Source organism: Peromyscus eremicus, chromosome 2 (genome assembly GCF_949786415.1).
Source record: "Peromyscus eremicus chromosome 2, PerEre_H2_v1, whole genome shotgun sequence".
Lineage (NCBI taxonomy): Eukaryota > Metazoa > Chordata > Mammalia > Rodentia > Cricetidae > Peromyscus > Peromyscus eremicus.
In genome coordinates, this window is record NC_081417.1 from 150756403 (window position 1) to 150782566 (window position 26164).

The window sequence follows — 26164 nt, forward strand, 5'->3', positions numbered from 1 at the left end:
TTCAAGGCCAGCCTGGGCTACATGATACCCTGTTTCGAAAATGAACAAACAAAAACCGTATCATTTTGTTTTTGCATTCTGACAAAATTTATGCAACGAAAAGAGTTTAAAATGCAAGTCACCAAAGTCTTCAAAAAGCAAATTCACAGCGTCATGATATATTTATTTCTTTATTTCTTTATCAGCACACTAACTAATGGAGCTTGAGAGCTGGCTCAGTGGGTGAAACCCTGCTGCACAAGTGTGAGGTCCTGAGTTCAGATCCCTGGGATTCATATAAGACTGGATGCAGAGGCAAGCATCTGTAATTCCAGATTCCTACCATGAGAGAGGAGGAGACAGGAGAGTCGCCAGGGCCAGCTAGAACCCCTAGGACCAGCTAGCCTGGCATACAAAGCATCATTGATATCTTGTCTCAAGTAAGGCAGAAGGTGGGGACCAACATCTGAAGTTGTGGTGTGTGTGTGCTTGCACAACACACACACACACACACACACACACACACACACACACACACACACACACATGATTTTTTAAAATGAGGTTTAGGGCTGAGGATGCGGCTTGCCTAGCAATTGAGATGCTCTGAGTTCCATTCCAAACACTATAAAAACCAAGCAAATAGATATAGCAGTAAGCCCAAGAAGACTTTCAGAATGTTGGTAGCTCAGGTCTCAGGATATTTACAGCACCGATCATACGGGCTTACCTGATTTCTATGGGCGACAGAATCACAAGGACTTCATTCAGAGTCAAAGGAAATGCTGACTAGCATTCAAAAGACCAGTGACCATAAAAGTGGAACTTAGGTCCATCCCAGTGTCACAGGCCCCTCAGAATTCTATTCTCACTCCACGTGGGAGCCCGAGAGCCCCCCACTTCAAGGCAAAGGGTTCCTGATTCTTTGGGGTGGATAAGGAAAACATTGAAGGCTACGAGATCTAAGAGTTCAGAACAGTGGCCAGGTAGGGTTGGGTTCAGAGGAGAAAGACTGCCAGAAGGGACTGTCAGAGCTCAGAGGTATGTCCATCTGTCAGGGAGCAAGGAGCTGGGAGTGAGGGAAGGCAACATGACTAACCCTGAAACACAGCAGTAACATCAGAGGCACAGCACCACCCTAGGACAAGCTACTGTCTTCTGTCACAAAGAACACCAAGGCATTGTCCCCGGAAGACAGGGTACCTACCCACAAGCTTACACAAACAGATAAGACAAATACACAAGTTAGTAACAAGACAGCAGGGCAGCGAAAAGAAAAAAAAGATGTGGTTGGACAAATCTAGAACATACCACATATCTGGTTAAGAGCTGGCGGTGTAAGCCACAGGCATTCAAGGGTGGGGTCCCTCCTTTATGAAGTTTGTGGTGAGGACCAAAGGCCAGCAGCTTGGAAGGCTGGTTAGAGCATGCTTGAGATGGTGGTGACTGCTCAGGTCTCAGTGACCTTCTCTATAAAGTGAAGATAATACTTAAGCTGTATGCTAATGCTTGCGGTGGGTGCAGGAGACGCTTGGAAATTGCAGGAGACACTGACTTTAGGGTGGTAGATGTGAAGACATCTGGATGAATGAATGAATGAATGAATGAATGAATGAATGAACAGATGGATGGATGGATAAGTACATCCTCTAAATACTTGCTTCTCCACATCGCAGCAAGGCAGTTGGGAGAATAGACGGACGAATAGACCCCCCAGCTGTGGGCTCTGCTACATCATCGCAGCCTGTGAGAACATGCTGGGAGGGTCATCGGTTGTTCTCTCCCGTCTTACCTGGCGTCCCTGAATCTCGGTTTGCCTGTGGACCAGCGGGCTCGAAGCCTGCGGGTAGAGGCGGGTGAGGAACCCTGGATCTGCCTAATGGGGGACGGGAGGGTGACCTAGGCCGCTGGAGGCTGGAGTTGGCATGCACGCTATGGTCGCCAGACCTTTGCAGGCCACAGTCATTCGCAGGCGTGAGAATCTGGGGCAGGGAAATTTGGGGCGCGGAGGGAGGGCGGGCGGGAAGTCAAGCCCCTTGGCAGACTTGGTGGGAGAGGGCTCCTTCGGAGGGCAAGTGAGCGGATCCAGATCGCCCGCTTCTTTAAGAGGCTGCTGCTCCCGGCTCTGCCGCGCTCCCCGCTGCATTAGATTTACCTGAATCCCGCTAGGCCTGCAGCGCCGCACGCAGGCGAGGGCTTTCCGGGCCATTGCTGGGCGGAGCCTAAGCTGCAGCAGTCGCCTGGCGCCTCGCAGACAAGTGGCGCAGCTTGTGGGTGGGCGGAGTTCAAGGGGTTGTGGGCGTGGCCGGGGCTGCAGGGCCTGGGAGCCGAGTCTCAGCGGGTGAAATCGCTGCATTGGGTGGAGGGGGCGTGGTCTATGCCCGCAGAGGGCGGTCCAGGCAAGGGGGCAGAGCCTTCGCCTATAGAGGGCGGGTCAGGGAGGGGCGTGGCCTTTGCCTGCAGAGGACTGCCAGGCGGGGGGTGTGGTCTGTGTCTGCAGAGGGCGGGCCCCGGGGGCGTGGTCTGTGCCTGCAGAGGGCGGGGCCCGTCGCAGAGGGGGCAGCGCCGGCCGAGAGTCCTCTGCGCGCCGCTACTGCGGCCGGTCCACAGCAGCTCTGACAGTCGCGGCGCAGGCACCGAGCCCCTCGCCAGCCCCACGCAGTCACAGCGACCTCCGGCTCGTCCCGCTCTCTCTTCCGGCGCTGCGGAGCTGCATCTGGCGTGTACCTGGCACCACCCCGGCCGCGCTGGAGCCCGCGCCCGCCCTGGCCCGGCCACGCCGGGAACCCGGCCCGGAGCTGGAGCCCCATCTGGAGCCACGGGCCCGGGGCCCTGAGCCGCGCAGCCGGCGCATGGTCAACTCGCTGCTGTTCGGGGAGATGGCCTTGGCTTTCGGCTGCCCGCCGGGGGGCGGCGGCTGCGCAGGCGGTGGCGGTGGTGGTGGGGCCGGGCCGGGGCCCTCGCCTGTAACGGCGGCACTGCGGGACGATCTGGGCTCCAACATCCACCTCCTCAAGGGGCTCAACGTGCGCTTCCGCTGCTTCTTGGCCAAAGTGCACGAGCTGGAGCGGCGCAACCGGCTCCTGGAGAAGCAGCTGGAGCAGCAGCAGAGCGAGCGCGAGCGGCGGCTGCGCTACAAGACCTTCTCCCGCGAGCAGGCCGTGCAGACCGGGCCCGAACTGCTGCGGCCGCCGGCTGCGGGCGGCGGGCAGGCCCTCGGCGCGGCCACCGGCGTCAACGCCAACGCGGTGGCCCTGGGCGGCCTGCCCCCCGGCGGCGGCTCGCACCCACAGCACTACGGTCGCCTGCCCGGGACCATATGGAGCTACACGCAGGTGCGGCGCACTGGCGGCGGCGGCGTGGAGACAGTGCAGGGCCCCGGCGTCTCGTGGGTACACCCGGACGGCGTGGGTGTGCAGATTGACACCATCACGCCAGAGATCCGCGCACTCTACAACGTGCTGGCCAAGGTGAAGCGCGAGCGTGACGAGTACAAACGGAGGTGAGTGGATGCGCCCCTCCTCCGCCGCTCCTGGGACGGGCAGCAGGGCCTGGCAGGTGGGCTACGGGCTGCAGGGAGGATTCGGTCATCTGAATCCACGAGCGCAGGGCCCTGCGCAGGATACCTGGGCGCCGACCCTCGGAGCCAGGCACATTGTTTCCCAGGGACGTAATAACCAGCGGACTTGTGGTGATCTCATTCTGTCCACATGACAATGCGGTGTGAGGCAGTCTTGTCCCCATATTGCAGATGAGGAAACTGAGGTGAAGAGGTGCTAAGTGACTTGCCCAAGGCGCCTTGGCTAATCCGTGGTGAAAGTCAAGATTTGATCCATTGATGGGAGTCCTGGCTGGTGTGTCTCCCAGGCTAGGTATTTACCCAGAGACGCTGGTGGTAGATTTTCTTCCCATAGCAGGTGTAAAGAAAAACTCTCAACTAGCACATTGTCATTTTTTTTTTTTGTCCTTGAATTTAATGAGCTCATGTGAGAAGATGGATGGATCTGTCTGTCCCCAAGGCCCCAGGGTTGGCTGTTTTGTTCCAGGTCTGTAAGGCCCAGATCCCTGGGCTGCACAATCAGAACCAGCCACCAGCCTTTAAGAAAATTCATCCTTTTCTTCACATTCTTCCAAGTCTCAAGGATTATTGAGGTCCCCCATGGGAGAGAGGCCCATGGGTTAGACTATTGGGTGGATCCAGATCATGGGTCCAGCTGGAGGTCAGGGGCAGACTGCCTGCAAGATGGTCAGTGTGCTCCCTGAAGTCCAGATTCCCTGGCTGCAATACTGGCACTGCTTTCTGCCTGCAGCCTGGCTAACAATACTGTCTGCTCAGCTTTCTGACACAGGGAGGGAGAGAGAGAGAAAGAGGGTCTGTGTGTGTAGTTCTCAGGTCTGCATGGGGAAGGGGCCCTCTGGTCTTAGGCTCCTGTCTCAGGCGTGTGTAACTCTGCTTCCCTGACTCTTAAGGGAGTGGGGCCATTCCTTCCGTTCCTACAGTCTCCCTGGAAGCTGGGCCTGGGTCTCCTTTCTTACCTGCTGCTGAGGTCTACTGACTGGGAAGAAGTCCGGGGCTAGCTCCCATCACCTGCAGAGGAGGGAGATTGTCAGGTACTTGGAAGCCTGTGCACTCCTCAGGGAAATGGAAATAGAAAACTCCGGCCAGTGCTCCAGGGTAGAGTGGGATGAAGCTCCTGTTGGAAGGTGTAAAATAATCAAGTAGATGTCATTACCTGTGATAAGCAGGGTGTAGACATGCCTGGAGTCCCTGTTGCACATGCAGGGCCTGGCTTGCTGGGGGATGCTTTTCTCTCTGGCCTTGGGAGTGTCCTGTGCCGTTCATAGTGGGGGCACCCTCTGCCCTTGGTGGTCATCCCCATCAGGGCGGTCTAGGGAAAGAGACGGTTGCCTTCGATGGTGAAACTGGAGGAGGAGGGTTGGGCTGGCCCTCCTGTCTGCCACCCTGGGCAGTGTAGTCATGACACAGGCTTGCGCTGTATTTGTTTAATTGTGTGTGTGCTTTTTGGCCCCGGCTGCTAAGGTGACGGAAAGACTGTGCCCAGGCTTAGAAAGAGATGGGTTGGCATTGAGCAGTGAGCTGTTCAGGTTGCACCCAGGGTGTGGGGTGTGATGTCAGCTTCTGGCACTGTCCTGGAATGAGCCAGCCCTGCTGAGACAGGTGGGGTGTAGGTATCTCTCTTCCCGCCTTTCTGGGAGGCTCATGTACACCTTCCTTTCTTTTCTTCATTGTCAGATGAATTGGAAAGACCTGTCTTCTCCGAAGTTGATTCAAAGCTTTGGAGTTTTCCAAAGTGAATATTCTGCCTTGCTCAGGCCTCAGTTTCCCTACCTGTCAAGCAATGTGTTTGGCCAACAGCTGTGCTCCTTGAAGCCCTGGGCTTCCTCGGTGATGCTTTGGGGAAAGCTCCTTGGGTAGTTAATAAAAATACAGCAAGGGCCTGTGAGATGGCCCAGCAGGTAAAGGTGCTTGCTGCCAAGCCTGACAACCATAGTTCAATCCCTGGGACCCACATGGTGAATGGAGAGAGCCTACTCCTGCAAGTTGTTCTCTGACCTCCACACACACACAGATACACATAAATAACTGTGTTAAAAACCCAAATACATCTAGCCGGGCGGTGGTGGTGCACGCCTTTAATCCTAGCACTTGGAAGGCAGAGGCAGGTGGATCTCTGTGAATTCGAGGCCAGCCTGGTCCACAGAGCGAGTTCCAGGACAGGTTCCAAAGCTACACAGAGAAACCCTGTCTCAAAAAACCCAAGTGCTCTTGCTTTACGTTGATGTCAATATACCTGATTCCACCAGCATGCAAATTTTTTCTAAGATAGATTTATTTATTTATTTAGTAATTATGTGGATGAGTGTCTTACCTGTGCATGTCTAGTGCCGGTGAAAAGAGGAGTAATTCCCTGGAAGTGGAGTTACAGGCGGTTGTGAGCTGCCATGTGGGTGCTGGGAACTGAACCCAGGTCCTCTGGAAGAGCAGCCAGTGCTCCTAACCACTGAGCTATCTCTCCAGCCCATCATGCTCACTTTTTAATAGTTGGCTTCAAGTTAAAGCCTCTTTCTTTGGATAATATCCCTAGCTGACTAAGCAGGCTGCTTACACAGTTTCTGGTAGTAACGGCTTACCCAAGTGTGACAAGATACTTCTGATTTTCTGCTAATAGCCCCATCTGAACCTAGAATTTAGTCCCAGCACTTGGGAGGCAGAGGCAGATGGATCTCTGTGAGTTTGAGGCCAGCCTGTTCTACAGAGAGAGTTCCAGGACAGCCAAGGCTACACAGAGAAACTCTGCCTCGAAAAATCAAAAGCCAAAACAAAAAACAACCCAAAACCTCTGGGCTACGTGATCTGAGAGGGGATGCCTAAGCTTGTCAGTATATGAATCTGCATCTGTACTGGGGTTGAAACCCCATGACAGATCACTTGCCCAGAGTGCAGGGGAAAATGGGTTGCAATAAGTGAATGTATCTGAGCTGCCAGCCTACCTCTGGTACTTTGACTATTAAAAGATCACAGTCTAGGAGATGAGACCACGGTGTTTGCCTGTCTGGTCTGTAGACTGCCAAAGGCATCATAGCATCCTGGGGTGTCTAGTGTGGAAACCCAGTGTTGAGCACCAGAGAGGTCCTGGCTGGAGAGGGGAAGACCTCCAGTGTTCTCTGGCACAAATCCGGAGGACCTCAGAGGCTCCTGCTCTAGTCACTAAATGGTAAGCTGGAAGTATAGCCATTTTTTTTTTTAAAGGTACAGGTCTTTGTGGTTCCTTCTCATGACTGCTTTCTGTCCATCTGCACCTGTAGTTTCCTGGTTGGCTGAGGTAGAATCGGTCCATCTTGAAGCCACCCAATTTAAGTACAGCGATGATTTTTTTTTTTTTTTTTAAGAAAATTTAGAGCGGCCGGGCAGCAGTGGTGCACGCCTTTAATCCAAGCATTCGGGAGGCAGAGCCAGGTGGATCTCTGTGAGTTCGAGGCCAGCCTGGTCTACAGAGCGAGATCCAGGACAGGCACCAAAACTACAAAGAGAAACCCTGTCTCGGGGGGCAGCGGGGGGAGAGAAAAGAAAAGAAAAAAATTTAAAGCAGTGTATCCATCTCCAGGGTCTAGTTTTAGAACATTTGAAACCCACCCCCTCCCCAAATTCCTTCCTGTCTATTTGCAATCAGCTCCCCTCTGGAGCAGTCACCAACCTGCCTGGTGTCTCCGCCTATGTGCTTTTTTTCTGGATGACTTAGAAGCGAGATCCCACGATGTGTAGTCTTCCGAATCTGGCTTCTTTCATATAGATGGTGTTTTAGGAGTTCTTCATGTTGTACTTGCGTATATCTGTAGAGTATCCCTCATCATTGCTAAATCACATGCACAGAGGGGTAGACCCTGTTCTCTGTCCCTTCACCTTACACAGTCTTGTGTTCCAAGCTTTAAGTCACCTGAGTGCTGTGTGATGTGGTGTACCATCAGCAGTACTAACCCAGAGCACAGCTTCTGGCCCTGGCCCCCTCCTCACCCCCCTACCCCCACCCCCACTCCCCCACCCTGCTCTTCTCTGGTTTCCCTTCAGCCCAACCTGCTCTTTACCACGTAGGAAATGTGGTCACCGAGACTGTATAGAGGGCAAAGTTGTGAAGCGTTGATCTGGAAACCAAAACAAACACTTCTTTCTGTCACCACCCTGTGCCACCAAGATCTCTTGTTCTGAGTTTGCGAGTTGGGGGCTTTCCCCGGGGAGAATCCTGGCAAATTATCTGAACTTTAAATGCATGCGTTTTCTGAACTGGCCTCCAAGAGACCCCGACTCCCTTGGGTGGTCCCTGGGTCTGTGTCATGGCTGATCTTTTGGTCTTTTCAGAGACTTTGTGTTTATTGTGCCTCCTATGTTCTGGGCATTCTGTTTCCTGTCTCTGCTTCGGAAGACCAGGGTCCATACCATGGCATGTTTCCATGGTTCCTCCTCTTGTTTACAGGAGGAGGCTGCGTTACTTTGTGACTGTCAAGAAGTTTTGTGTAGGTCCCACTGGCTGCATCAGGGAAGTTGTCGTGGCTGTTCCAGGAAGTCACAATTATTGGCAGAGACAGCCAGCTGCCTGCGGGGCGGGGTGACTCTCTACTGTCCCAGGTCCAAAGCCCCTGTAGCCCGGTAGGCCCGGTTGATTAAAGGGTGACTAGCTTTCTCCCCTTGATGCTGTGGACAGGCAGGGTCTATGTGCTCCTGGCTCGCTTTGTCCTTGGTGTCTGGGGAGAGTGGAGGGCTGTTGGAGGGTCTGAGGGACCTGTGTTGTCTTTTGTCTTGGTGGATTTCAAGTGGGCTCTTCAGATCCCTGGAGCCCATAGTAAGGTACCTCATGGGTGGTTCTGGGGACAGTGGGAGGCTGAGCCCCTGGAATTTGACACATCCAACCACAGGCTCCTTTTCCGTGATTCTAAAGGATAATCTGTGTGGAGACAGGCTTGATATTGACAAAAGAAAATGAAACCACCAGTTCAGCTGTGTATTTTCATTTCAGAGGTGGGGAAACTGAGGCCTGGGGAGGCTTGCCATCCACAGGTGGCTTTGGGCAGCTCTTCTAAGTGTCACTTACTCTCAGCCTAACTCTGATGTGGTGCCCACATCTGCCTCCAGCAGGGGCTTCTCAAAGGCTTTCTTGTCACCTTCTCATGTGGCTTTTTCAGAATCTGTTTAAAAAGCTCCTTCCTAGGATGGAGGGACTTTTGACACAGCTATTTCTGACTGAAACAGAAGCGGCTGGGCTGTTAGAGCTGGAATGGAGGGTTCCAAAAAGGGATGTGAAGTGGGCAGCTGGAGTGTCCCTGCCTTTCCCAGCATGCCCCAGGGAGGCCCTCCAGCAGGTGGGTGCTGGCCCCTGAATGCCCCAAGCCCCAAGGACTGCCTCAGAAGATTGTCCCCAGGCCACTGACACCTTTTTAATTTCTGAAGCTCCCAACAATAGAGGTTTTTAATTTTGATTTCCGAATGAGGCCTAGGACGGTGGGAAAGGGTTCGAATCCTGACTCTGCCATTCTGTATGACCATGGGCAGGTCTCTAGGCCTCTCTGAGCTTGCTGCTCTGTACAGAGGAATGCTGGGAAGGAGTAACTGAGTTCTGTGAAAGCCTCCATGGCTTGGGAAGCTCTGAGGATGTCCTTCACTGGAGCTCACAAAGTCTGTTCCCTTAATTTATGGCGCCTTCTGTGTACAGCCCTGGGCTGCCCAACAAATCCATTTCAGGATACATTGCTTCTCTCTGTGTCCCGTGGAAGGCGCCAGAGATGGTGCTGGGGGTGGAGGGAAACTGGGCCGCCTCTTTGTCCTGCCGAAGGGCAGTCTGGCCATTCTCAGTAGTGATTTGTGCCTCCGGAACTCCCCATACCCCCACTAGCCCTTTGTCTTAAAGGAATCCACACCCACACCCCCACACCCACTTCTAGGACCTCAGTTCACTGGAGAACCGGGTTACCGAGTCTCTTGGCCAGCTAGGCATCTCCCTGGGGACAGATTTGAGAAGGACTCTCAGAGCCTTGAGCCAGAGGGAGGGGAGGGAGGAAGGTCTCAGAAAAGAAGAGAAACTGGGGACAGCTGACTCTGAAGATTCTTTCCTTCCCAGAGGAATGCAGGCGAGGCTCTTGCCGGCCCCACCGGATGCATGCCTACCCACCCCACCCCCAGCCGCTATGCACCGTGCACAAACGCACTCACACATGCACGCAAGCACCTGGTCTCTGGCTTTGGGTCTGCAGCTTGACTCTCCACACGTGTCCTGTAACGTAGCTGTTGAAGGACACGGAAGGGTAGAGCAGAATCTAGCAGAATCGTGCATGTGTCCTTTGCTGCAACCAGACTCTGTGGCTTCCAGCAGAACTGATCTGAACCCCGCTGGGTATCAGATCCCGGAGGGTGGGGCTTTGTTGGCATCGGGGAGATGAAGCCAGGTTGGCATTTGTGTAGTTCCATGTCACAGATGGCTGGAGGCCTGAGACAGAACAGCCCTCTGTCCTCTGCACTCAGGAGTGAAGGTGTGAGCCCACAGTGTTCCTGAGACCTCAGTTCCTCCCACCCTGTAGCCCCCACACTCTGAACCCTAATTGCCCAGGATGTGTCTGCTCCCCAATGCGCTTGAGTTCCGCTGCTCCCAGCTTTTTTCTGGTGTTCACAGAGCTCAGCCAGGCCGGCCGGAGTCCACACTGAGTAAATATTTGTGCAGCCGGGGAGGACTACAAGTCTGGCTGCTGTGTGCTACTAGGCATCCAGGAGAAAGGGGGGTCAGATGACGCAGACTCGGTCGGCATCTAGGGGTCTGGCATACTGGGACAAAGGGTCAGCATCTGGAGCCAGAAGACCCGGCTTCAGTCTCAAGGCAGCAACTCCATGAGCTGGTATGACGCCCAGGCCTAGAACAACAGTGAAAAGCTGTGTGAGCCTGGGCTAGACGCTGAACCTCTTCCGATCTCAGTTTCCCCATCATTAGAATGGGAAGGTTGCCCATCGTAGTGCCACACATCTGTCACCCCAGTCCTAGGGAGGCTGAGGCAGAAAGATCTCCATGCATCTGAGACCAGCCTGGGCTACATAGTAGGTTCCAGAACAGCCAGGACTACAATGTAAGCTTGTTTCAAAAAACCAGAATCAATCAGCTTGATCAATCAGGGAAGCTAAGCTCTGTGCCCAGGATGTAGGAGGAGCCAGTGGGCTTACATGGCTATAGGAGGTTATGTATATGAGGCAAAGATCTATGTGGGAAGAGTTTGCAGGGTGGTATGGGAGCTGGGCTGGCTCTGCAGGCAGAGGCGGAGCACTGAGTGCCTACTTGGGAACTGGGAAGGAGTTTAGGAGTTGTGCACACTTCTGGGTACACCATGCTGGGAGGTTCAGAGAAGGAAGGTCTGGAGCCAGATGGGAGGCTGGCTAGTGAGCAATGGTAATCATGTCAGGGGAGCACCCTCCCATTCAGGTCAAGGGACCGGTGCTTGCTACCAGGACAGAATGTGGTTGCTCACAGTCCCTGGTACAAGAGGAGCTGTCACCCAGCATAAAGCCAGCAAAGCACCTGGTCCTCTGGAGGGTTGTAGCCTGGCTGAGCCCCCTAGCTGGTGGTGTGGGCTGCCTGAGCCCTGTAGAGTCAAATCCTTGCACAGACCTGCCTAGGGGTGGTGAGAGCTTCACCTTGCCCACCTGGGAATGGGAGAGGGGGGTTTGCCCATGCCCATGAGCACTGTGCTCTCCTTGTGACTTTCCTGGAGGGTCTGGATTTGATGAGGTCCATTCTGTCCCTTCCACCTCAGTCTGTCTCGCTATCAGCTCTTGGGAGGCTGAGACAGGAGCATTGCCGACAGTTTGAGGCCAGTTTGGGCTACACAGTTCATTAGTGAGTTCGTGGCCAGCCTGGGATTCATGGTGGAACTGTCTCAAAAGGAAGAGGGGCTGGTCAGATGACTTGCCTAGGTGCAAGAACCTCCCCCAGGTTGCCCAGGAGCCCCACTACTCATCCCGGCCAAGCTCTGAGCTTCTGCCCTGCTGTGAACTTAGTCCATACCCCCTGGAAGCTGACAAAGGTTGTCCCAGGTGAGGAGGCAGGATTGGCCCGGGAGCAAGGTCTTCTCCAGTGCCTGTCACAATATTACCTTGGCAGGTGGCTGCACAGAAGGCGGAGTCTGGGCTGCAAAGACTTCCTGCTGTCACTTTGCAGCAGTGATTTCTTAGGTAGCAAATTAGTCACTGGCAGCGGCAGGCAGCTGAGACTCTGAGCCACCCTACAGGCCATCCAGCCCCTCAGTGCACATTGAAGTCAGGCTGACTGTGCACCCCAGGCTCTCAGTGAATACTCCTGTTGTCCCTAGTTCCAAGGTGTCCCTAGGACAATGACTTGAAAGTCTTGTCTGTTCACAGCAAGCATGAAGGAGCAGGGAACATTTTGGGGACAGCATGGGAGCTGGGGACCCCCTAACTTTTTTGCTTCTGGTCAGCACTGTGAACTTTGCCTGGGCATCAAGAAGTGGTCACCGTCTTCTCTTGTCTCTTGCCGGGCACCGTGAGCCCGGTGAATGTGATTGTCTAAGACATCAGTGTTCTGTCGTCCTCATGGCCACCACTGAGCACATGTCACATGCTTCACCTGAGAACCAGGGAACAGACAGCCTCTGCTTCTGGAGCTCGGAGTCTGGGGTAGACATGTGTCTTGGCGCGTGGTGGAGTCATATGACATTGCCATGTGCCAAGTGCCTGTCAAACAATGCCCATGCATAGGAACCCGATCAATATTTCTTAGTTAATTTCATAAACAAGTATTTATGTAGCATTCACCCATTACCAGGCCCCATTCAGAGAGGGTCACACACATCCAATTCACAGAACCTCATTCCAACCCTGGGAGGTGGGTACTGTCCTCAGCCCATTTTAGAGGTGCTGAAACTGAGCCTTTGAGGGAACTGGACTAGGTGAGATTTAATCCCCCTAGATCCAACCTTTATCCTACACTGTACTCAGAGAAGGGAGCCCACAGCAAAGAGCTCTCCTGTTCCAAGCCTCAGCTTTCCCTCCTGTGAAATGGGTGAGCAATCTGACCTCAGGAGGCTATGTGGAGAGCTGTAGTGATGCTGAGGGGGTTCCTTGTGAAAGTGCCGGATCCCACACAGGGCCTCCTCTGACTTCCAGTGCCGCTGCCGGGGATACCCCAGGCTCCGGGGATACCCCAGGCTCCATGACACATGGCTCCTCCCTCTTGGCCTTGCAAAGCTGCTGAAGGAGGCCGCTTGGAGTGGAGCGTGCACAGAACCCATCTGGGGAATGAGAGCCTGCCCATGCTTGCACTGCTCATCAGTCGTGGGACCTTGGTAGAGTCTTTGCCACTCATTCTCCTTTTCTTTACCCGGGATATATGGCTGGTCACAAACACGGGGTGGACTGAACAAGGAGCCATGAGATGATGGCACTCAAGCCCTCGGGCCGTCACAGATGCTCTGGATCTTCAATCGAGGCTGAGGCCGGAGAAATGACCTTGGTGGGCCCAGAGTGGCAGCGTGCATTGCCCCTCTGAGTGGCTCTGACTGGCAGGACTGAACCACCAGAGAGATGTGTCTGTGCGCTTACTGTGTGTGCTCTGACTTGAGATGTGCAGGTTTGCCCAGTCCCTGCCCTGCCCATCTGTCACTTGGTGGGAAGAGGCTCCTGCAGTGGACACATTGCCTTCCGCCCTCTTAGCTGGTCATTTTTATTATTCCGTTTATTCAAGGCAGTTCTTGGCTCCCTGCCACCTATTGGCTGTCTTGGGGGAGAAGGAAGATCTACTGGTCTAAGTGGACCTTGTAAAATCCCCTGGCATTCAGGCGTCTCTCTGAGCAGGGACAACACAGCTTCCCAGGGACTACTGGGAACTCCCTTTCTGCCCTGGCCCACTGGGATACTGGGCCAAAGGCCATCCTGTCACAGTCAGGACAAAGTGGAAGTTTTGCAAAGTCACGAAGTCCTGGAACTCTGACTTAGGCACTGGTGAAGTCCTGGGGTGCTACCAGGCCCAGGATCCCAGGAATCACCCCAGCACTGTGTAGGGCCAGTCAAGGAAGGTTCCCTGGAGGAGGCAGCACTTGGGTTACATGCTGTCCTCTGTTCTTTTGTCTTTCTTCCTTCCTTCCTTCCTTCCTTCCTTCCTTCCTTCCTTCCTTCCTTCCTTCCTTCCTTTCTTTCTTTCTTTCTTTCTTTTTTTCTTTCTTTTTGTAAGTTGGGGTCTCTTTTTGTAAGTTGGTGCAGGGTGAGAAACTGCAGAGGAGAGCTCTCTTAACCAAGGAGAGCAGCATGGGCTGAGGCCTGGAAGGGAGACTGAGGCCAAGGCCACAAGCTGGGTCCGCTCCTTGGTCTAGTCTTCAAAGCTTTTCTTGGTTTTAGTCCCTCTCAGTCTTCCGTGCTTTTGGCTTCCAAGTCCCTGTTCTCATCTTCTTGCCTGCTCTTTCCAGTTCCGGTTCTGGTTTTCCGTTCTTCATGGTCTGTGTTCCTGCCCCCGTTTGAGGCATCACTGAGTAAGGATGGAGCTTTTGTTCTGTACTCCTCAACCGGATGCCAGGCCTGAGGGGGCAGCTCTTGCTGCTGAGGCTTTGAGAAGGAGTGTGTGTGTGTGTGTGTGTGTGTGTGTGTGTGTGTGTGTGCATGTGTGCGCACATGTGCCGCTCAAGCATGTGTCCAGAGCCTCTGTGTATACTCTGCGCCCTCAAGGTCAACCCCCCTCCCTCAGGGACCTTGTGCAATGGGCTGCGGTGTTATATAGTGGTAGGGTAGAGGACATGACCGCCAGATCTTAGAGGTCATTGCTGGCCTCGGGACCTAAGCTCATACGCAATGGGAGTAGGGACCACTTTACATCTCATGCTGCTTGTGTCTATTCCCATAGTCCACACGGCTCCAGACTCTTCATGGTCTGGCTACTCACCTCTTCCTTCCAGCAAAATCCTTTTCCTGCTATCCCCAGACGGGTGCCTGCTGTCCTCTGTTTTTTTGTCTTTCTTTCTTTCTTTCTTTCTTTCTTTCTTTCTTTCTTTCTTTCTTTCTTTCTTTCTTTCTTTCTTTCTTTCTGTAAGTTGGGGTCTTTTTTGTAAGTTGGTGCTGTCCAAGTCTATGTAGCTGACAATGACCGACCTTGAATTTCTGATCCTCTGCTGACACCTCTCAGGTCCTGAGATCATAGGCATACACCATCACACCTGGTTTATATGGTGCTGGGCATCGAACCCAGGGCCGCATGCATGTTGGGCAAGTACTCTGCCAACTGAGCTGCATGCGTCCCTAGTGGGTAGGGGTGCCTGCTGTCTTTTAAGAAAGACCAGAGAGTTGTCTCTCAGTGTCTTCTCTTTGCCCCACTAGTGTCCCCGTGGAACAGCTACCTTGAGTAGCTACCCTTCAGACAGGGAAGGGCTGGACCTGGGCTTCGCCACAGCTCTTTGAGTTAAGACCCCCCTGGGGGCAGCTAATGTAAGGCTTGAAGGTGGAGTTTGGAAAATACCCAGCAGCTGGTATGAGGAGGGGTGGAGTTGCCTCCCTGGGCCTCTGAGCAAATGTCTAGGTTGATGGTACTGCTGGTGGGACTTGATCTCTCAACCTGCAGAACAGATTGGAGGTCACCCGCAGGGCTCATCTGCTTATAACCTTGAACCAGACTCAGCCTCACTTTGGGGTCTTGGAGTACGGACTGGTCCCCCATCCTGTTCTACCCTCCACATGCATAGTGGCATTGTTTCTGTGCCTCTGTTTCCTCTTGAATGAAGTGGGGTAGAGAGACCAACAGGGCCCCGGGCCTGAGTGCTGGGCCTCCTCCCCGCTTTCCTCTAAGGTAGGCACCAGAATTGTAACTTGGGAAGTAGGTTGAACTTTCTGACCCTGCAAAACCATGTCTTCAGAGACCCCCCTCTTTCTGCCTGGGGGTGCGTGCCTCATGGGAGATGCTTTAGTCATTGTAGACTCTTGCTCTGAGCATCTTGCTGTTCTTGGGCAGTGGGGCTACACCTGTCTTTAAAGACAATACACCATGACTTAACCTGACCAGGGCGGTGGAGGTCTGAGTTCTGCAGGCGGTGACTGGCAGAGGCCACATTCACCTAGCGCCAAGTTCAAGGTCTTCCAACTGGCAGGTGGTTCCTTCCTGAGCCTTAAGGCACGATTAAACTGTGGGGACTTAGAGACACTGCTCTAGTCTGTCTTCTTTGGGGTCACCGTTGGCCTGTAAGTTAGCCTTTCATGCAGAGTGGGAGCCCTGACTTAAGTGAGGGGTTCACCTCACTGCCCCCCACCCTGGCAGCCTCTTTTCTTTCTGTCTGGGGAATTGGGAGTGACTCCTTAGACTTAGGTTGTGGCAGGGTTCGGGGGCATGGTGTGTGCTACATGCTGAGCAATGCTGGCCCTTAGCAAGACTGTCCTTGGCCCTCCCCAGCCCTACACAGTGTGAGTGGTCTACTTCCTCCTGCTCCTAAGGCAGACTAGCCTTTTGTGTTCTGATATTTCCTCTCCTTAGCATGGCCCTCGAAGAGGAGGTCATGTCCTCTCTCCTCTCTAGTACTCTGTCCACAGGGTGACCAGGAGAGAGGGCATGGCTTGGCATTCAGGGCACAGGCCATGGCTACCAGGTGGCAGGAATGGGCGAGTGTCTCTGTCCCTGCCTCCCCAGGGATCTTACAATGTGTGGCTGTGAAAGCAGCCCTGTTGGCCTGAGGGCTGGCTGTGAGGGGAAGCAAACTGTTTACCCAGAGGACTGACTCTCCATTCTCAGCTCACTCTACCAGGCTGAGAAATGGGCTCACGTTCCTTGCCCTCTCCCTGGGATTGAGAGGCAGGAGTCTGATTACAGAGTTCCATCTGGGCCCCTGGGGGACAGGCAGGTGGCCTCCTGGGACCTTAGGAAGGCCTTTCCCAGGCCTTGGCAAAGGGGTGACATTGAAGACTGGCTCGGTGTTGTTTTCCAGCGCTGACGTCAGGGCTGTGGTTTAGAGTTTCTTCCCAGACAAAGGCTGCTTTGTAGCTCTGGGTGAACTGAGCCCAGGAATCTCACTCCAGGTGGGAGGCCAGGTGGAGGAGAAGCAGGGCTGCGCCCAGGAGCCCTCAGAGGCCTGCCTGTCCTCAGATCCATCCCTCCATTTTGTCGCTTCCCAGGAGCAGGCGGCCATGCGCCCCTTCAGATGCACTCTCTTCACCACCCTCATGCTCCTAGGAGGTAGCTGGGCTCTGACCCATTGCACAGATGGAAAAACTAGGTCTTGGAAATAAAACAACTGAGTACTTGTCTTAGCTGGCAGTGGGCGTGTGGGCTTGAGTATCATTAGCTTCAAGGATTACCTAAGGTTCATCTCCCATCAAGCCACATCTCACCTCCAACTTTGGCACTGTGTTTAAATAGTCGGGGACCCCAGGGGAAGAACAGTGCAGGCAGAACTCAGCTTTCAGCAGGCACAAGAGCTGATTTCCCTTTTTGAGATTCTGAATTGGAATATGTGTGGCATGTGTTGGTCTGTGTGTGGGGGTGTACCCACACGTATGTACATGTTAAAGAAGCGGATTGGTTACCGGGAGATCTGTAGTTACTGGAAATGATTCCAGGGGGCCTTGTGGGTAGGTGTAAGTAGTCATTCCAGGGGACACCTAGGATCTCTGCTCCTCTTTTTCAGTATTCATACATCCACCCATCTTTCCTTCTTTCTGTCCATTCATCCATCTGTTCATCCATCTATCTATCCAACCATCCACTATTCATCTATCTATCTACTCACCTATCCATCCATCATCCATCCACCCACCCATCTGTCCATCCACCTACCCATCTATCCATCATCTGTCTGTCCATCCATCCATCCATCATCCATCCACTGACCTATCCATCACCCATCCATCCATCCGTCTATCTTCCATCCACCCATCCTTCCTCCCTTCCTCTCTCCCCCGTGCCCCTCTGGATTCCTGTGTTTGTTCTTTGGCTTGAGCTTTGAGGACAACTCTGTGTGGACTGGGGGCCTTTCCAGTGTCTGTCAAATCAAAGCAAGAAGAAACCTTGAAGGTTATTGAGTCCGCCTCTCCCCTTTTTCCCAGCGAGGGGTCAGTGACTATCCAGCTTGCCCAGTAAGTTCACAGCAGAGCCAGCATTCAGTCCAGCCCTGTGTCTCCCTTTCTGCTGGGGTGACAGGCAGCTGTCACCCTTAGCTGGCAGCTGCCTTAACTTGCCCCCTTTCCCTCCGGTCCTTTGATGTTTGGCCTCCGTTTTGAGACACATCTAGAGACACCAGAATACAGCCCTGGGCTGGAGCCCAGATTAGCTAACCAGCTCCAAGATGCCTTCCTCAACCTGAACATCCAGTTAGCGGCGCTCCTGAGGGCCATCTTTTCCTTGCTGGAGCAGTTTGGGGGTCCAGAGGTCATTTGATCCTTTTACCTGGAGGCTAGAAACACTGAAAATCCTGCTCAAAGTTCACACTCAGAACTGGATGGACTGCCTGCTTTACTGATGCCTTCCAGCAGCCTTTTCCACTGGGAAGTGCTTTCTGATCTCTGGACACAGTCCCGATGCTTCATTCCTTTTGTTTGGTGGTTTGAGCATCACTGCCTGTGGTACTCGAGGCAGCTCATCCCCGTCTCATCCTCCCTCTTCCCTCCTGTATCCTTTGCTGCTGTCCTGAGGGCCCTGCCTTGACTCAGACACCAGTTAGAGCATGCTCTGCAGGAGGCCCTGCCTGGGCTTCAGGATCCTGCTGGGTCTTGAGAGGGAGGCATACTCCTTCCTCTGGACTCAGGCATCACTCTGAGATAGAACTGGCATGTCTGTCTGGCCCAGGCCCACCCTTCTTGGCATGGAAACTGAGGCCCAGAGAGGCTGTGCCACTTGGCTATGGCTGTTCACAGCAGAGTTGGGTGCCTGCATTCACCAGTGGCCGTGTTTCTTTTTGGACAGAGGCCAGGATTCCCAGCCTGAGGGTGGCGGCTGTGGGTTTGGGGTGGGCTGTTCTGGACTGGTATCCCAGAAAGGAAAAAGCCAGTGCCTTGTAGCTCCACAGGCACCTCCACAGACCCCTGATGCTCCAGGGCTACTGTCACCTCCTGTGTGTCAAGAGGCTCGAGGTTCCACCCTAGACCCTCACTGGGCCCCAGGGAGACCCCTCAGATTCTCACCCTAGATGGGTGGCCAGAAAGTCCGAGAGTTTACTGGTGACTAAGGTCAGGGTATGTATCCTGTGGCTGGGCAGGAAGAGGTTAAGCAGTTCTGCCTTCCAGGCCTAAGTTCCCAGCTGGTGTCCTGGCCCCTCAGGCCAGCTAGGCCATCTGGCCGACAGATGCCATACTGTGTCCCATCTGTCCCAAGGCAAAGTCACCAGGAAGACCTGTCTGCTGCCTTTGTGAATCTACGGCAAGTCGACTCCTCACTGTCTGTTCCTATGAGTTCAGGCCACTTGGGAAGGACTCATAGCAGCAGGCTGGCCTCTGGCCACTCTCCCTGATGCCTGGGTTAGCTGCTGTATGGTGTCTTCAAAGTGACAGAGTCTGGGCTTCCTGTAAAGATGGGCTGGGAGAGTTGTAGGGACAAGCCCCGGTCACACAATGAGTCAGTGTAGGCAAGGCGGGGCACGCATCCATGCTAGGCTCCTGTTCAGAAGCTTATTTACCTAGTGAGCATCACTTGAGGGCCTACTGTGTGCCTGGTAACTGGAACCCAGGGTACCAGACAGTGTCCCCGCATCAGGGAGCAGGAACTATGAGAACAAGAGTCCCAGGGGAGGCATGGCTCATTGCGCTCTGGTACCTACCCAGACGCTGTGACAGTTCTCCCAAAAGCCATCAGCTGTCCCTGGCCACAGCCTCACAAGCCAATGTTGTTACCCCATTTTACAGATAAGGAGACGGAAGCTCAGAGAAATGAATTCACTTTTGCTAGCTCACTGGCTGGAGGTTGACTGAGTTGGGTCAGCCTTGCTGGTTTGTCTGATGTCAAAGCATTTGGGGTAGAGGTAGGGGACAGACACGCACGGTCTCATCCCTGCCACAACGTAGAATCCTTGTTTTTCTGTATTGGAACTTCTCCCTTTGGACGTTTGGCTGAGTCTAAGCTGGGGGTCACGAAGCTGGAGGACCCGGTCTCAGAGCAAGTCTCGAGTGGAGATAGCTCAGTCAATCAAGTACTTGCCTTGCAAGTATAGGGACGTGAGTTCAAGCCCTGGAACCCACATAAAAACACCGAACAGGGGGTCATGTGCTTGTAATCCCAGAGCTAGGCAGGAGGAGACAAGGGGATCCTTGGGGCTTGCTGGCCAGCCAGCCTACCCTAAATGGCCTCCTCTGGATTTAGTGAGTGAGGCTGTCTCCAAAGATAAAGACAAAGAAGAGAAAAAGAGGTGGCCATCATCTAACGAGTGACTTATGGCTTCCACATACACACACATACATGCTCATATACACACATACATATGTGCATGCACACACACACATGCAAACTGGGTGAGAAGGGGAGCTGTTGGTGCTGCACGGTGGGGTTGGTGGCCTTGCTGACTTGCCCTGGACAGCACATGGAGGACTCTCTATGCTGTGATAGGAGCCACACAGGGCCACCCGGGGCCTGGCAGTCCAGAGTGGAGCCCTTAGCACTCTGTATTCAAAATTTTAGTTAGTGAGTAACCTGATGCTGGTTTCTGATCTTGGGGAAACTGAGGCACACACTCCTCATCCTTCTCCCTTTTGGTAAATCACCTGGCCCAAGAAAACTGGTCCAGGCTTTGGGATCAGAGCGACCCGGGTTCAGATCCAGCCTTAGTGCTGGCACAGAAACAGGGAAGTCTGCCAGTCGCGGGCATGTGCGTCGGAGCCCTTGGGAGTCCAGTCCTGGCTCCTCCACTCCCCAGCTCTGTGACCTTGGCAGTTACTCCACTTCCTGGCCATCATCTTCTGTCTTTAGAGTAAACACAGTGGTCATTCTGCCTCATAAAGCACCCGTGAGGCCTCAGTGAGCCACCAGGGCCTCGTGCATGCTCACAAGTCATGATGTGAACCAGTGTGATTATGTGACCCTGTAAGCCTCAGTTTCCCCACCAGCCAGATGCAGATAAGGACATGGGAGACTCCAAAAAGATACTGTCCCAGGGACCATGATGTCGCAGAAGGTTCTCTGGGACTCTTCTCTCTAATCCATACCCTCCGTTCTCAGGGAACTGACTGCGGCAGGGAGACCCGGGTCTCATAGAAAGGTGGCAGCGACCCTGTGTGTATTAGGGTGGGGTGCCCATTATCTACCTCTGCCTTCCCCAGGTTCACCCGACTGAGTGCCAGGGTTGCCATGGCAACCCCCATTTGCTACTAAGAAACAAGTCTCCCAGGTTGAGGTTGATGGGTGTTGAGTCACTCAGCCCCTCTCCCTGTTTGGGCTAACCCAGTCTAATTACCCGTCCCAACACAGCCTGGAGCCTGCCTTCCCAGCCAGTTAAGGTGAGGGCGGGAAGACGCACGCAGGCACGCCCTGCTGCAATCCCTCTGCGGTTGCATCAACCCCATGGGTAATTGGCGGGTCCCTCTCACTCTTCTGTCTTCACGGAGAAGGCTCAGAAATGTCTTTCCCTTGTCAGCGGCATGGCCTGAAGCACACTTGGCCTGGCATGTCCTCCCCGCCTCTGAGTTCCCCCTGAAGAATGGCCCGGACACTCTGTGTCCCTTCGGACACTCCGTGTCCCTTCAGACCCCACGGTGTCCTGTATTCCAGGCTTTTCTCTGACCCTCCTGGAGAGTCACTTTGTGCTTGGCCGTTCTCATTTAATCCAGGTGGGGGCTCTCCCACTTTACAGATCAGGAGACTGAGGCCTGGGCAGGTGACCTGACTCAAGCTGCAGAGCCTGGTGCGAGCCTCGGATGATGATAAACTCGGGGTCTGAGGCAGTGACATGGCTCCCCCGAGCTTCTGCCCCACACTGCCCCACATTCACCTGTTGCTACTCAGCCACTGGCAATAAACAGTGGCGAGACCCAAGGTGCACATTAGCTTTCCAGAATAGCCTTGGGAGTCGCTTTTCTCAAGGCTGTAAACATATTCCTGGGTGGGGCCCTCACCCTGCTGGACACAGGCCCCTGGAACCTCCTGCTTCTGGGCCTGGGTATCCAGAGGCATGGTGCTCAGATCCTCTGCTGGCTTCTGACACTAGGGGCATGGAGGGGAAGTCATTGAGGGCTTGGCCAGACCCAGGCTCCTGGAGTCAGTGTCCTGCAGATAGACAGCTGTGGCCCCAGCATTTCCAGAGCTGGCTAGGCTCGGGCCTTCAAGGTGGACAGGAGAGAGTGGTGGAGCTGTCCTGGACTGTGGAGATTGGAGCAACTGATGGGAAGCCATGCCTAAGGCCACAGGGAATCAGAGCCATGGACTGGACCTCTCAGGAACAGGCCTGAAGGCGACAACTCATAGGCCCTTTTTCTCTGGTGAACACTTACGTGACTGCTGTGTGCTAGGCCCTGGGCTGGACACTGAGTTGCAACTGTGACCTTTAGATAAACCTGATAGTGTAAATGCTGAGTTATCTGAGACATGCAGGTAACAGAAATCCTCTGATCCCAGTGACTCAAAACCATGTCAAGTAGGGGGCTTGACCTTGACCCCTATAGGAGGCAGAGGAGGTTTCCTAGAGGAGGTGGTGTATAAGCTGAGTCCCGAGTTGGTATTTGATAAAAAGAGAAAGAAATAACAAAGGGGTGTGTATGTGTGGAACCTTCTAGACAGGAACCAACACATATGTAAAAATCAGAGGTGAGTGGCGTCGGGGTGATGGGACAACAGGAGCTGGGGACAGGATTGGGATCTCGCTTTTTCTCAGAGCCCTGGGCAGCCAGGAGCCTGTGGTGTGGAGTACAACGCCAAGTGACCTTACTCAGCTGCTGTGACCCACAAGCAAGTAGCCTTGTCACACGCAGCACTTTGGGGGGTTACCAAGGCCTTTTCTGAGTCTGCCCTCAGCCGTAGCAACCACTACGGAGCTAATGGGGCCAGCGTGTGAATGTGAGTGTACAGACATGTTCTATGCAGCGTGACCTTGATCCCTAGGACACCGGAATGGCATTGGAGGACCCTTAGTGCATGGTGCCTCACCCACCAGCCGATCTGGTCAGATGAGCTGGTGAAGATGTGGGGCCTGTTAGCAGACACTTTCAGGAAGGAGGACTTGGGGGGGGGGGGGGCTGTTGAACTATTTTTTTGTTTGGCCCCAATTTTCGCCCCCCTTGTCCACTCATTGTAAAACACTCCTGCAGTTTCAATCAGTGGGGGGGAAATGAACAGGTGGTTTTGTTTTCTTAAAATTAAGTGGTTCTAACTAAATATATGTGACATCATTCAAAAGTAAAAGGATTCAGAGGAAGAGCGTATCAGTCTGTTTTCCACTGTTAATACAAAACACCCGAGACCAGGTAACTTAAAGAGTTTGGCTTAGCCTGCAGTTTTGGAGACTGGAAGCTGGAAGAGCATGACGCCGGCTGTGTTCTGTCATGGTGGATGGCATCAGGGAGGGGGTGTGTGTTGAATGATTGCCTGGAAAGGCAGGAGGCCAGGGAGCAGGGAGGAACCAGGCTCATCCTTCTGTAACAACGTCTTGAGAGAAGCAACCCAGGCCCCATGAGAACCTTAATCCCTCTCCAGGGAGACCTGGGAAGAGGAAGTCATTAGCCCAGGAACCAGGTGACCTGGAATATCGAGGTCTGAATCCTGTTCTGTCCACCTTGAAGGCCCGAGTTCTGTTCTCTCACTGTCCCCTGCTGTTAAAACAGTAGAGATGGCAGTTGACTGAGGTATTGATTCAGAAAGGATCTGGGCCCTGAGAAGTGAGTTCATGAGCAAAGAACACGGCTGAAGAGCCCTGTCCAAGTCGGTGATCTTGACTCTGTATGCACACCTGGGTATCCACCCCGGCACCGTGGCCCTGAAGATTTTTTGAGCAGTGTGCTAGGGCACGAGGGTAGCGTTTTTGTAGAGCTCGGAACACCAGTCTTATCACTGAGGCTGAGGAGTTGCATGGCCCGGGCTTAACTTCGGCCAGTGCTTTGGTCTGAGCCTCAGTGTTCTTGTCTGTAACGTGGGGGTTGTGATGCCTGGCACAGAGGTGTTGGGGATGGCGTGAGGTAGTAAAAGACTCACTTATGCATTTTAAGCATTGGCTGCCCAGCATTGGCCACCCAGCATTGACCACCCAGCACTGGCTGCCCATCATTGGCCACCCAGCATTAGCCACCCAGCATTGACCACCCAGCACTGGCTGCCCAGCATTGGCCACCCAGCATTAGCCACCCAGCATTGACCACCCAGCACTGGCTGCCCATCATTGGCCACCCAGCATTAGCCACCCAGCATTGACCACCCAGCACTGGCTGCCCGTCATTGGCCACCCAGCATTAGCCACCCAGCACTGACCACTCTCCAGCACTAGCCTCCCAGCACTGGCTGCCCAGCATTGGCCACTTCGCATTGGCTGCCCTGCATTGACAGCTTAGCATGCTACTCAAGATTGTGGGATTGTGAGCATCCTGTAGCTGCCACCTCTAAGTGTTTTTGTTGTTGTTGTGTTTTTGATTTTTTTACTAATGGGTCCCAGGTACAGACAAGGCCACTGGACAACAGAACCTCAGCTTGGCACAGGGGCAGATGGCCATGCCCCTCTGGGGCCCACTTTGCCCAAAGATCTAGCAAGGATCCAAGAGGTTACTTTTTTTGAGACAGGGTCTGTTTATGTAGCCCTTCCTTGCTTTTCTGGAGCTGCTATGTAGACCAGGCTGACCTCGAACTCACAGAGATCCTCCTGCCTCTACCTTGAGGGTGCTGGGACTAAAGGTGAGTGCCTCCATGCCCAGCCATGAAGACACTCTGAAATACCTTGTTGGTTCTGGTGGGGACAGACTTCAAAGGACTGGGCAGAGCCCATTTATTCTTGGGGTGTGTTGTGGGCATGGTAGGCAGATGCAGATGTTTGTCCACGGGACGTTGGGTGGCATTAGTGCCTGGCTTCTTTTCCTCTGCTGCCCATCCCTGTGTAAAGCTGGTCCCCCACCCAGGTGAGTGACACTTAGTTCACTGTCATGGCTATCGCCAATGATTATGCAGCTAGGAACTTGGGGGCCACATGGTCTGGATGCCATCTGGCCTGTCACTTACAGTGTTGCTGAAATATGTTCCCAGTCTGAGTGACTGTCATGAGGGGGTCCTGAGGCAAAGGCTGAGGAGTGGTCTACATGTCCATGGCCCTATTCTGGGCTCCTTGCTTTTAGTATGCCGTGGTGTAGTTGCAAATAGCACTGATGTCCAGAGCTGGTAGGTAACTTGCTCAAGACCACACAAGAGCAGTTAGATTAGATCCAGGATGCTCAGGCTCTAGGGCCCTTCCTCTTCTCTCCATATACTTGCTGGCTTGCCCTTCAGGTCTGATGTCCCAGCTGACTCTGAGACTTTGGGGTTCATTACATAACCACTGGTGGTTGTAGGTGTTTGTCCGGGGACCACAGACATTGTTTCTGCTTGCTCTGGTGGGTGATGAGAATTAACCCAATTTAACCTCATGCTGAGAGGTAAGAGATTTGCCTGAGATCACACAACTGAGCTGGTGGTGGCAGTGGCACATACCTTTTATCCTAGCACTTGGGAGGCAGAGGCAGGCAGATTTCTTGAGTGTGAAGCCAGCATGGACCACAGAGTGAGTTCCGGGACAGTCAAGGCTACACAGAGAAACTCTGTCTCAAAAAAAAAAAAAAAAAACAAAAAAAGAAAAAAGAAAAAAAAACCACACAACTGGATGGAGCAGAGGCCAGACAGACTCAGAACTTCTTGTACATTGCTGACCACTCAGGGTTCAAAGGAGTGGGGGGTCAGTTGTTGTACTTTGTCTTTGTTCTTCCCAAGACCCAGTGGCTCTGCACAGATAGTCCAGAGGCCACCAGCTGCCCTTCGGAAGCTGTTCTTGGTCACTGGCAGACAGGTAATGGCCACAATCTTTGGTTCTGTAAGATCTGAGCATCACTGGGCAGTGGTGGCGCACGCCTTTAATCCCAGCACTTGGGAGGCAGAGGCAGGCGGACCTCTGTGAGTTCGAGGCCAGGCTCATCTACAAAGCAAGTTCCTGGACAGGAACAAACAAATAAAAAACCAAAAGACCCTAGCAGCTTGTAGCAAGTGGAATAGGAAATGTTGTGGAAGAATGAGACACAGGAATGAGCCTGTGCACGCTACCACCCTGTCCCTTGCTTGCAACTAGGCAGAGGAGGCTTAGGGGCACCCTTTGAGGACAGGCATCTGAGCTGGGCACTATCCAGGATGGTACTGCCTGTCACCTAGGGCCATGGCCAGAGTATGCAAAGAGCACTGTGGATGCAATGTCCAGAGAGACTCCCCCTCCTCTTTGACAGTGTCTCATGTAGCCTAGACCAGCTTTGCATTCCTTATGTAGTCAAGGCTGACTTTGAACTTATGCTCTTCCTGCCTCCACCCTGGAGTGCACTGCCATACCTGGTTTATGTGGTGCGAGAGGAAAAAACCAAGGTTCTCATGAGTGCTAGGTAAGCACTCTGCCAACTGAGCTGCATTCCCGGATTCTTGATGATGCTGTTACAGATAAGTGGGCCGAGGCCCGGGGTCGAGATGAGACTTGCTCAGATTATGCAGCGGATTAGCCACAGCCAGAACTCAAGGATCTCCTGACT

General features: G+C 53.6%; 1 protein-coding gene across 1 annotated transcript in view; it reads left to right on the forward strand.

The window, feature by feature from the left end:
- Positions 1 to 2593: 2593 nt before the first annotated feature.
- Iffo2 (intermediate filament family orphan 2) overlaps positions 2594 to 26164 on the forward strand; it is a 42681-nt gene continuing 19110 nt past the window's right edge. The window contains exon 1 of the mRNA XM_059255305.1: positions 2594 to 3481. Coding sequence (XP_059111288.1) covers positions 2832 to 3481 — 650 coding nt within the window. The 5' untranslated portion in view covers positions 2594 to 2831. The remainder of the gene's footprint in view (positions 3482 to 26164) is intronic.